Here is a 12,331-nt window from a genome sequence, read left to right on the forward strand (position 1 = left end):
TTCCAGATTAAAAGAAACATCTGTAACAGTACCATGTATAAAGCAAGCCAGTTTTATGGAGCACAGGCATGCTTCTTGTGTGAAACACCAGTAAATAATTTGGTGTTCAAGCAATGTAGTATATAAAGTTTCTGAGTGGTTAACCCTTAGCTTTTCAGTAACCCAGTCTGGAGGTTACTGAAGCATGAATGACTCTGAAGAGATTCATACCTGAAGGGGAAAAAAAATCACAAACTGGCAAAAAACACTTGGCTTCTGGAATCATCTGGGAACCAACACAATCTAGGGATGCCAACTTCAGGGCATGTCTACACTGCCCCACAGTTTGGGCTAATGGGTGGTGTCATTAGTAGTGCTCCCCTGGTAGAAACTGTGGGAGCAAAATTAAAGGTCCTGAGGTCACAGTGAGAACTCGGGACCTTTACATTTGTGACTATGGCATCCACGTGGGGGAGTTAACAGTGCAGTACTTTGGTGTGCACCGCTAATCACATCACTCCTTAGTCTGAACTGTGGGGCAGTGTAGATATGTCTTCAGTAACAAAAGAAAGACATACCCCAATACAGCTAAAGGGGCTAACAAACTCTGACATAACCTCTTTTGGCTTTCCCTAATCCCCAAACATCTCTTGACTCTTGTCTTGGGTAAACTTAAGCTAGCTATAGTTCAACCAGGTCAATTTTTGGACAGACATTGAGGCAGCACAGCAACCATGCTGTTTGGGGGTTCGATGAAATAGTGATTCCAGTGCCAAACTGGGCAAGCACCATATTAGCCCAAGTAGGAAATATAAGCAAGTGGCCCATATAACAATATTTCATTTTCATTCTATCTCTAGGCTCATAGGCAAGATAGGGGACCTCCTTCATCTACAGCAGATACAGCCAGCACAGCTGTGCCAATTTCCAAATTGCATATGGGCTAATGCTGAACCACAAACCAGACAGGAGAAAATAATGATGTTGTACTGTAATTGAACCAGCTCTCAGTAATACAGTGAAAATAGAGGTATAATCCATGATTATGGATGGCAACAATCATATTACCAACTTACCTGGTGTTATACAGCATGAACTGTAATGTAGACCCCTTGTCTTGTGCCTTTGGGATAAGATTCCTGACAAGACTACAGAACTAATATCACACACCTGGTCTACACCATAAAGATGATCTCTTCCTATCTAGTGTTCTCCTACTCTTCATGAAAAGGACTGAAGGACCCAAGTCCTCTGAAGTCAATCCTGGGCTTCCATATTCCCAAACTGTACAGCACTGCTATTCAATCACCCTGAAATGGCTAATGAAGTATCAGTTGCTGCAGCTGGATGCCAAGTAAGGACACCCAAGACAAAGTGAAAAGGACATTTAGAGAATGATATATTCCTCAGTTGAATGTAAACTCAATAATCCACAACCATCGCTACTATATAAGTCTTCAGTCACAAAAGAACCATCCTGCCAGGGCCATGCCAGTTGGTATCATCACACACAAGATTTAATGGATTACCTTTAGTCTCTATTCCCAAGCATACTAAATGATTCCCAGAACCAATATATGTAGATATATCATCACTGTGAAAATTGGATGACAGGACAACCAATGTTTTTCTGTGCAACAAAGTACAGCATTTCCCATAACAAGACTTTTGCGGTATAATTTCCACCACTGTGCTTTAAGTTAGGTTTCACTTCACTAGTTTACAGTTGCAAAATGCATTGATTCATTTTTCTGGGAGCAGTAAACCTATCAGTACCAGGCTTGTATTACAATCTAAAAAGTATTGTAATGCCTTAAGCTTGCATTACTTTTTATATTATCAACTTAAAACAATTTTGCTGCTGGCATTAATTATCAAGACCATATATTGCCATCTTTTCATGTCCTAAACCAAGATCTAGCAGCTTTCTTTTCCAACAATAATATATATAATTCCCCCTAGTTAGAAGCTTTGGGTATATACTAGAAATGATGGAATATTGATGATTCGCAGAACATTCATACTTCAGCACTGCATGTAGGCCCTGAATAAGCATGTGCTCAAGTGCTATTGTGAACTGGAGCCATAGCAGGCATATAAGGAGAGACTGTGTTAAAGGATATATAATCAGGATTTTCAATTTTCCACATATAATACTTTTACACTGACCTATTATCTTAGATCAAGAGAGACTCCATTCCTATCTTAGATTTTATGAGGATCAGCAAACAGTTTTGAGTAAAAATAGACACTGAATTTTTGACCAAATCTGAAGTCAGTCAATGGATTTTCCATTTAAACCAGGACTCTACATTACTGAGCCTTGGCAGACTAAATTAAAAATAAGTCAGTCAGTATTGCTATCAGTTTAACTCTACAAGACCCTCAAACACATGACAGTAGCATTAAAATAATGAGATTTTAAAACAAAAATAAATTATTTCGGTCTGTCTTCTGATTTTTGAGCATTAGAGTTGTAAAAAATCAAATTTCTCTACCCACTCCACATCCCTCTCTGCTTCTTCCCACATTTCTGTTAGTTATTTCTTTCTGTGTCTCAAAACAACATATCATTCATTCATTGACATTCTAAAGAAGGAGATGAAGAGCCAAGGAGAACCAAATATTTGGGGGAAAACTCACTTGCTGATTGGCCATTGTGTGATACCACCAGAAAAGCCTTGTAGTGATGTAGTAAGCCACCACCACATCCACAGTGTAGTGGTCATGCGCCAAGAGAATACAGAACATCCCAACTATGCTAAGAGCCCAACAAATCCAATGATACCACCAAAGTCGCCGAGGTGAATCTGAAAGCAAGAAAAATAATCACTATTTAATCACAAAGTGTTGATAATATTACTTAAAACACTAATTTATTACTCTAGAAACCAATAATTTATAATCAGAAACAGGAGACTGTTAGACAACAACAACAGGGCACGTGAATTGCACAATAAGACTTATTGTAATAGCTGTCATTACATTACCCCAAGGTTTAGGACAGGGATGATCGGATTGCGAAATAACAAAATAATTAATGTTTACTTCTCAATTTGAAAAGTAAACAGAATATTTTTTTTAAATGTATTCATAGGTGGGGGAGAGAGAGCGAGAGCCTGGAGCACTGGGCCTGGTGTAAGATCTGATGCCTGAATCACAGTCATCAAAGTTAAGACATGTCATGAACCAAAGTCAAGCCATGTATTACAGCACATGCTACAAGTTTACTGTCTGATATATGACCTTAGCAAAAGTATTGCTAGTGTTGCTAAAACAGGCTCCTAAGAAGCAACAGATACTGGGTTTGTGTGTAGACACACTCTAAAAAATTAGCTCGGGGACATCCTGACACCAGATAAGAGGGTTTGACAAAAGTGATAAATAGGGATGTTTTGCCGAGATGCCTGGAGCAAGATACAAGGAGAGGTAATGCGCAGATGTCATGAAACACATAAGGTGGCACATAAGTTGTTAGTCTACAAATGTCAGGGTACTTCGCCTTAACCCTTTATGTGGCCTAGGGGACAGCAGACTCTGGCTACTGACTGCCACTCCTTCCCACTGGGCACTTGTGTTTGCGTATTTGTAACCACAGAGCCAAGACACTAGTTCTGTGCCTTGAGAGCAATAAACCTGGCCGAGTACCTTTGTTACTGAACAGTGCATGTGGTCTTTCTTTCTGGATAGTACTATCAAGGTCTGCTGAACCAACTCTCTTTGCAGGGCTGGGATAGCATACGGAGAGAGCAACATGCATGCCAACTGACAACAGTCAGATACTAAAAAAAGGAAAGGCTAATTGATTCCTCAAAAAATTACACCTCTGACTATTTGGCTAGTTTATCTCAGTCTATAAAAACAGAAGTATCTATAATCTTATAAAGTACTTTGACTTGGTAATTATACATACTATAATTATACCTTTAAATCTGCTATTGTGTGTCCAGGAAGGTTGAAGTGTTCACAAACAGATACAAAAACACTTCAACCTCCCTACACACAATAGCAGATTTAAAGGTAGCCATCCTGCAGCAAAAAAACTTCAGGACCAGGCTTCAAAGAGAAACTGCTGAGCTTCAGTTCATTTGCAAATTTGGCACCATCAGCTCAGGACTGAACAAAGACTGTGAATGGCTAGCCAACTACAAAAGCAGTTTCTCCTCCCTTGGTGTTCACACCTCAACTGCTAGAAGAGGGCCTCATCCTCCCTGATTGAACAAACCTCGTTACCTCTAGACTGATTCTTGCCTGCATATTTATATCTGCCTCATGGCTATTGAGGGTCCTGTGCAAGTCTTGCATCTGAAGAAGTGAGGTTCTTACCCACGAAAGCTTATGCTCCCAATACTTCTGTTAGTCTCTAAGGTGCCACAGGACCCTCTGTTGCTTTTTACAGATTCAGACTAACACGACTACCCCTCTGATACATGGCTATTGTAATTATTTTTTCCTATATCCTCTTCCCTGCCATTTTGTGTGTGTGTACACACACATACGTATGTACACTTTTGGGCCTAATCATCCCTTCAGTTGTATGCACACAACTTCCAGTATCTTTGGGAAAGTCACTTTGGTTTTTTTGTGCACATTTCCCATTCTGCAAAACACGTATGCTAATATTTACCTACTAAACTGAGGTATTGTGAGACTTGTGTTTCTAAACTATTGAAATACTTGGATCAAAAGCACTATATTCAGTGAGTGTGAAGTATGTTTTATATCATGTTTACTCAAAATATACTTTAATAAGAATGAATAATCCAAGTATAAATCATACAGTAGTGTTTTATTCCATTTTCACCTGTTTTCATATTCAATAAAGCATATATTATTGGCTTATATTACTGAATAGACTTGAACAAGCTGGGTTTTTCACTCTAATTATTTAATGGATTGAGACAGTGAACATTCGTTAATCATTAATTATATACAAAATTAAATTCCATAAACATTGTAATGAACTTACACTCTTTGATAAATAAATATGTAAGTGTTAACATGACTGTGTGGCCGCTGTAGAGATAGTCGCCACACATGTTGTGGGATCCTGTGATAGATAACCCCCCTCCAGCAAGCAATTTCATTATCCTCCTCAGATGAGACTCCCAATCTCCGAAGAGCTGGTGGAAGAAGAGAACACCACATTTAACCAAGGTTATTTCATACTGCATTAAAGATATAAAAGGTTAACACAGATTATGAGAGAGGGCATTATCCTACAAGGGGTCAAGCATCTCCAATACAATGCTGAACAAGCCTGACTCCCATTGATGCTAGTATGATTTGAGGATGCTTACTAATTTATGTGATCAGATCCTTTATCTTGGTAACTTTACACGAGATATTTAATTAGAAAAAAACCCAATTGGTTCCAAAGACTACTGCCAAATATCTTTGGGGCATAACAATGAGACTTTAAGTCTACAATACATAAAAATGGTGAAAAAATAAAGGAATTGTTTTGTGATTACAACATGCAGAAAACACTACCGGGATGAAAATGCATGGAGTGTTACTCTAATTAAATAGATTTATATTTTCTAAGATAGGAAACCAAAAATTATGGAGACTTCCCTAAGAAAACAAACTGTCAGGGACTTTCCCTTTCTCTGTAAATAGCTAATTATTTGGGGAGAAAAGGAAACTAACAAATAGCCAGCCCTTAACTCATTCACTTTCAATTAAAATAATCAACATGACATATCTTTTAGGTGTTATTCTGGATCAAAGCAATAACTCCATAGGTATTGCCATTACATCTAGCAATTAATATGCCATGATTTTAGAGCGCTATCAGTTATGGTAACACTAAAATAGGTAAAATGAAATCATTTTCCCTGGTATTCATAAATATTTATAAGTGCTGCCATTTAAGACATTCTTCTGCAGATGTTTTGCTGGCAACATTCAATATTGTTCACTACTGTAAGGAAAAATGATTCTAGTGGGCGCTTTAAATTCAGGTAATTGTTTAGTTTTCTCAATGGGAGTTACACAGCTATAGCTGAGAATGCTTTGTAAGCCCCGTAAATATATTGTGGAATCCTGGGAAAGCAGGAAAACAACTCTTAAACAGCTTTTCTATCTCCTTTACAGTTACATCTCCAGAAAATTGTGAAGTGGTCACTCTTTCTCACAGCTGAATGGCAAAGGAATTAAGTCAACCAGGCAAATAATTTGTACAGCAATAGTAAAAGGTCTTCCAAACTTAGCTTTTTTTCTAAGAATGAAACAAAACCCAGAAGCTAAGATCAGGTAGTCAAAATACAGAACTGAGACTGACAGATTAATCAAATGTATATAGTCTTGCCTAAATCCAGTTCCTAGAATACAGGGTTTTTTGGAGCTACACTGGTTTCTACTTGCAAACAGATGTGTTTGTGGAGAAAAAAAAAAGAACAGGTTATGTTATTACATGAGCTGTCATGCAACTTACTTACTTCTTCCAATGAATAATGGACCAATACAAAGCAAAACTCAAAATAAAAATTCAAACACCTAATAGCAATGCAATATAAACACAATAGCTATAAAAACATGGAATAGTTTTCTGGGATGACAAGATAACACACTAAGCAAATCAAGCAGCAGGAACATTTGTAGCACCATAAAATCCTACACACTGAATGATTGCAAAAATGTACTTTACATACCAATGTCTCTTCTCTTTGAAAAATCTCATCTAACAAATATTCTGAAGCCCAACACCTCCACCAAAAATAAGTATGTTAAACAGAAATCAAATTATTCCAGCTACAGACTGCAATTTTTAGGTGTTTTCATTAAATCTGGTAACCCCCCATTTTCCTTTTAATTTGATAATGATAAATTGTAAACAATTAAGATGAATTAGTAACAATGCTGTTTCTACAGAAATTAGTCCAATTTAATGAGCTTGATCAAACAGTAAATACCACCTTAACATTCAATGTGGTCTGATAACACCTGAAATTTGATACAATGGTTTCTGCATAAAGAAGAACTATAAAGCTTTATAGTTGTGGTTAACCATATTCCTCTATTATTACCCACCCCTCATATGGCTACCACCCAGTGGATCCAGTGTTGGAAATGCCTCCATAAATTATGTACAGCATTTCCAGCTCTGTTGAATCATTTCCACAAGTTGGCTCAAACATCAGCAAGGAACATTGGACATTGGTCGTATTTCTACCAATGCAGAAAAAACTGAAGACTGGTGCCTTAGCTGTCTCCTGGGGAAAGTCAATCTGTGAACTATCTATACCCTCCCATCTCCCCAAAAAAGGAAGATAAAACCTGTGTTCATTATACTCCTGTGAAGAGTGACTGAAAACCCCATTTTTTCCAATAACCCCCTCTGCAGCAAGGACAGGGACAGGGAAAAAGCAAATTACCCATGGTCTATGGCTGGAGCAAAATTCTCCTGCCTATCACAAGTGTTCAGATGCATTGGGATGAATAGGATGCGTAAGGTGACTATGTGGAGAGGCTGGGGAGACTGATTAGAAAAAAGAAGAAAGAGGGTGATTGGGAAGAAATGAGATTACTGGAGAGACGAAGAGTAAGACATGGAAAGATAATAACTGAAGGAATGGAGGAGACAATACATAGAATACAAGGAAGGAGAAATAGGTGGAGGGGTAGAAAAGTGTTAGCAAAGGACAAACAGGTAATGAGAACTGAACAATGGTAGAAGCCAAACATTAATAACTACAATATGAAGGAAAAATGTGATGCGAAAGACATGAAAGAAGCTTAAAAAAAAGTCAGAGTGGCAAAGTGTTGTTTTCAAAAACATTTTATTAAATAGAAAGATGATTGCGAAATATTACCACAAACTAGACACATTCAGACTGTTTCCACAAACAAAAGCTTATTAAAAACCAGCTAAAACTGCTAAGAGTAAAACATATCCAAACAAATGCATAAAACAAAAGAACTTACAAGTTCTGGAAAACTTGTTTATAATACTTTAACATCCAGTAACAACATTAAACATACTCCACACCTCTGCGAAGGATACAGACACACAAGAGACTCACCAAATTCATCCAACTCACACTGTAATTAAAAGCTTAACCTTTTTCAGCAACACTATAATTTATATTTATAGCAGACATAAATGGGAAAGCGTATGACGTGTTCTTCTTTCATGTAGGAAGTATACGTTTGGAGTTAAGGTTCAGCATTGCAGTGCCTCCCTGCCCCCAGTCTGAAGCAAGAAACTGTGTACAGTCTTCTCTGACCTCTGGTGAAGCTCTGGTTCTTCAGAGGCTTACTATGTCCCTCAAGCTTCAGCTAATTCACTGGAGTGGAAACCCTGTCTTCCACCCCAAGCACAAGGGATTATCAAGGAGAAGGACAAGGATGACCCGTGGCCATCTTTTACAGTTAGCCCCTTCCTCTCTGTATGATTCCTACTGTTGACCTCTGTCCACATATGCTCCCTGGAACACATGCATGCATTGGAGTATCCATATCTCACATTTGTCCTGGGACTTTGTTTCCCTTTCACTGCCAGCAAACCACAAGCAGTTTGATTGTAAAATCTGAGAGGCCTCAGAATATTAGTTTCCACTTTTTATTTTGAAACAAATTCAACTAGTGTAGCCCACAGCGTGCACACACATTAATTTACTTCAATTCAAACCGTAGGTGGAAGGGCCAGGTGGATTTCCACATATCTGACTGGGTTTATATCTCTTCCTCTTGATGTTTAAACTATCTATGCAATGGATGATTTAAGCTCAAAGATACTTCTGGAGAATTTTTTTTGTTTTGCCTTCGGAATGCACCAGATGGCAAATATATTTTTTTTTAAAAAATCGATTTGTGAAGATTCTACTCCCCCTCCAAACAAAGGTTTTTCCTCCTTCCAGAAGATCATTTCACTATTTTATGGAGTGTTTGTAAGATACTGTTTGGGCTGCTCACACCTGCTAGAGTGACTCTGATCAGATATTTGCATTCATTCAAAAGAGGCCACTAATAGAAGTAATGGAATTTTTTTTACACTCTGTTGCAAGCATAACAGGGGCACATTAGTCACTCAAAGAAAATTGTATTGCATGCCTACAAACTACCTGGAAGCATAGGATCTAACGGCTTAGTGTAGTAACCAGATAATTCTTCATGCTGTATCTTAATCTAATTTTAAAGAGGTTCACAGCCTAAAGTAACCATGGTAACCATTTAATAATTAGAGCAAAACATGTACTACTAAAATCAGTAACTACTGAATACATTTGTCTTCTGAAGACTAATATTCCTTTATTTTAGAGCTTATTCTCGTTTTAAAAACTCAACTGAAGGCATGAATTATACTTTTCAGACAGTTCAAATGTTAAGGATCTGTTTAGTATCTTTCATGGTGATTATAAACACTTCCTGTATTACCCATAAAAGCCTAGAATGCTCCCAAACACCGAATCGTTTGTTTCAAATCATGTCTGACTCAGATAAAGAGATGACAAGGGATTTTCAGGATTGAAAATGTTCTATATTTTACAAAAAGAAGAACAGGAGTACTTGTGGCACCTTAGAGACTAACAAATTTATTAGAGCATAAGCTTTCGTGGACTACAGCCCACTTCTTCGGATGCATATGTGGGCTGTAGTCCACGAAAGCTTATGCTCTAATAAATTTGTTAGTCTCTAAGGTGCCACAAGTACTCCTGTTCTTCTTTTTGCGGATACAGACTAACACGGCTGTTACTCTGAAACTTATATTTTACAAGGAAGTCCTGTAGAAAGATCAAAGAAAGTATCAAAACTCTGCAGTAATGGAGTACAAAGCTCGTTAGTCCTTGTTATAAAGGTCACTTAAAACGTTGGCAAACCTGCCTAATTTCTGTTGAAATAAGGCGGTTACTCACCGTTGTAACTGTTGTTCTTCGAGATGTGTTGCTCATATCCATTCCATTAGGTGTGCGCGCGCCGCGTGCACGATCGTCGGAGAATTTTCTACCCTAGCAACACCGGCGGGTCGGCTGTGAAGCCCCCTAGAGTGGCGCCTTCATGGCGCTGAATATATACCCCAGCCGACCCGGCGCCCCCTCAGTTCCTTCTTGCCGGCTACTCCGACAGTGGGGAAGGGGGGCGGGTTTGGAATGGATATGAGCAACACATCTCGAAGAACAACAGTTACAACGGTGAGTAACCGTCTTTTCTTCTTCGAGTGCTTGCTCATATCCATTCCATTAGGTGACTCCCAAGCCCAACTTAGGTGGTGGGGTCGGAGTGAGACATTGCTGTGTGCAAAACCGCTGATCCGAAAGCAGCATCGTCCCTGGACTGCTGCACTAGCGCATAGTGAGCTGTAAATGTGTGGACTGATGACCAAACTGCCGCTCTACAAATGTCCTGGATTGGAATTTGCGCCAGGAAAGCAGACGAGGAAGCTTGGGCCCTTGTGGAGTGAGCGGTGAGGTGCGGTGCTGAGACACCTGCTAGGTCATAGCAAGTCCGGATGCAAGACGTAATCCAGGAGGATAAGCGTTGTGAAGAGACCGGTGAGCCTTTCATTCGGTCGGCCACTGCAACGAAGAGTTGCGTCGTCTTTCTAAAGTGCCTTGTGCGGTCAATATAGAAGGCCAGGGCCCTGCGTACGTCCAGAGAATGCAAACGTTGATCCTGGCGAGTAGCATGTGGTTTAGGATGAAAGACAGGGAGGAATATATCCTGGTTGATATGAAATGGAGAAACCACCTTAGGGAGAAAGGCAGGATGTGGACGAAGCTGCACTTTATCCTTATGGAAAACTGTATAAGGGGGCTCGGATGTAAGCGCCCTGAGTTCAGAAACGCACCTTGCTGAGGTGATGGCTACGAGGAAGGCTGTCTTCCAGGATAGGTACAAAAGTGAACAGGTGGCCAGTGGCTCAAATGGAGGACCTGTGAGCTTGGAGAGAACCAGGTTAAGGTCCCACGTCGGGACGGGCTGACGTTGTTGTGGGTACATCCGGTCTAAGCCCTTGAGGAATCTAACGACCATCGGGTTAGAGAATACCGAGGACGCGAGTTCCCCTGGGTGAAAGGCCGATATAGCGGCCAGGTGAACTCTAATTGAAGATATCGCCAACCCTTGCTGTTTTAGGGAGAGGAGATATTCCAAAATGAGAGGAATGGGTGCCTGCAACGGGGACGTGGCTCGTTGTTCGCACCAACAGGAGAACCGCTTCCACTTGGCCAGGTACGTGGTGCGTGTTGAGTGCTCCCTACTGCTCAGCAGAATCTGTTGGACAGAGTGCGAGCATTGCTGCTCTGCCTGGGTGAACCATGGAGCAGCCACGCCGTGAGGTGGAGTAATTGCAGGTCGGGGTGACGCAGCCGGCCGTGGTCCTGAGAGATGAGATCCGGACATAATGGAAGCGGGATCGGTGTCTGAACCGAGAGTTCCAACAATGTGGTGTACCAATGTTGTCTCGGCCACGCTGGAGCGATCAGAATTACCTGTGCCTGGTCTCTGCGCAATTTGAGCAGTACCTTGTGGACCAGAGGAAACGGAGGAAAGGCTTTATGTTTTATACAGGTGGTCTTTCCAGGGAAGGAGAAACGCATCCGAGAGGGAGCCCGGAGCTCGACCTTGCAGGGAGCAGAACACGTGGCATTTCCTGTTGTCTCGAGAAGCAAACAGGTCTATCTGGGGAAACCCCCACTTCTGGAAGACGGAATGTATGATGTCCGGACGGATAGACCACTCGTGCGTCTGGAAGGACCTGCTGAGTTGGTCCGCTAAAGTGTTCTGGACTCCAGGGAGGAACGATGCCGTGAGATGGATTGAGTGGGCGATGCAGAAGTCCCACAGGCGAATGGCCTCTTGGCATAGAATTGACGAACGTGCTCCTCCTTGCTTGTTGATGTAAAACATGGCCGTGGTGTTGTCGATGAGAACTAACACACAGTGGCCACGTAGGAGATTGAGAAATGCCTGGCACGCCAGGCGCACCGCCATCAGTTCCCGAACATTGATGTGCAGGGCTAGCTGGGGTGCAGTCCACAGGCCCTGGGTATGGTGTTTGTTGAGATGGGCGCTCCAACCCAGAGATGAAGCGTCTGTGACCAGGTGCAGAGAGGGTTGTGGGGCGTGAAATGGCATCCCCTCGCAGACCACATTGTGATCTAGCCACCAGGTGAGGGAGGTCAGGACCGAGTTCGGGACCGTGACCACCATGTTCAGGCTGTCCCGATGTGGGCGGTATATTGACGACACCCAGGTCTGGAGTGGGCGAAGCCGAAGTCTGGCATGCCTGGTTACGTACGTGCAGGAAGCCATGTGACCCAGCAGGGTAAGGCACGACCTCACCGTGGTAGTTGGGAAGGCCTTGAGCCCTTGAATGAGGCTCGTGATGGTGCCAAAGCGGTTGTCT

At 41.2% G+C, this 12,331-nt stretch overlaps 1 protein-coding gene across 10 annotated transcripts in view; it reads right to left on the reverse strand.

Annotated features, from left to right (window-relative positions):
• SGMS1 (sphingomyelin synthase 1) overlaps positions 1 to 12,331 on the reverse strand; it is a 219,627-nt gene that overhangs the window by 2,084 nt on the left and 205,212 nt on the right. For all 10 annotated transcript variants that reach the window (XM_054033940.1, XM_054033933.1, XM_054033938.1 and 7 more), the window contains 2 exons: positions 4,949 to 5,102; positions 2,623 to 2,789 (listed from right to left, as the gene is read on the reverse strand). In XM_054033940.1, coding sequence (XP_053889915.1) covers positions 2,623 to 2,789; positions 4,949 to 5,102 — 321 coding nt within the window. The remainder of the gene's footprint in view (positions 1 to 2,622; positions 2,790 to 4,948; positions 5,103 to 12,331) is intronic.

The sequence above is a fragment of the Malaclemys terrapin genome, chromosome 7 (assembly GCF_027887155.1).
Source record: "Malaclemys terrapin pileata isolate rMalTer1 chromosome 7, rMalTer1.hap1, whole genome shotgun sequence".
Taxonomy (NCBI): Eukaryota; Metazoa; Chordata; order Testudines; family Emydidae; genus Malaclemys; species Malaclemys terrapin.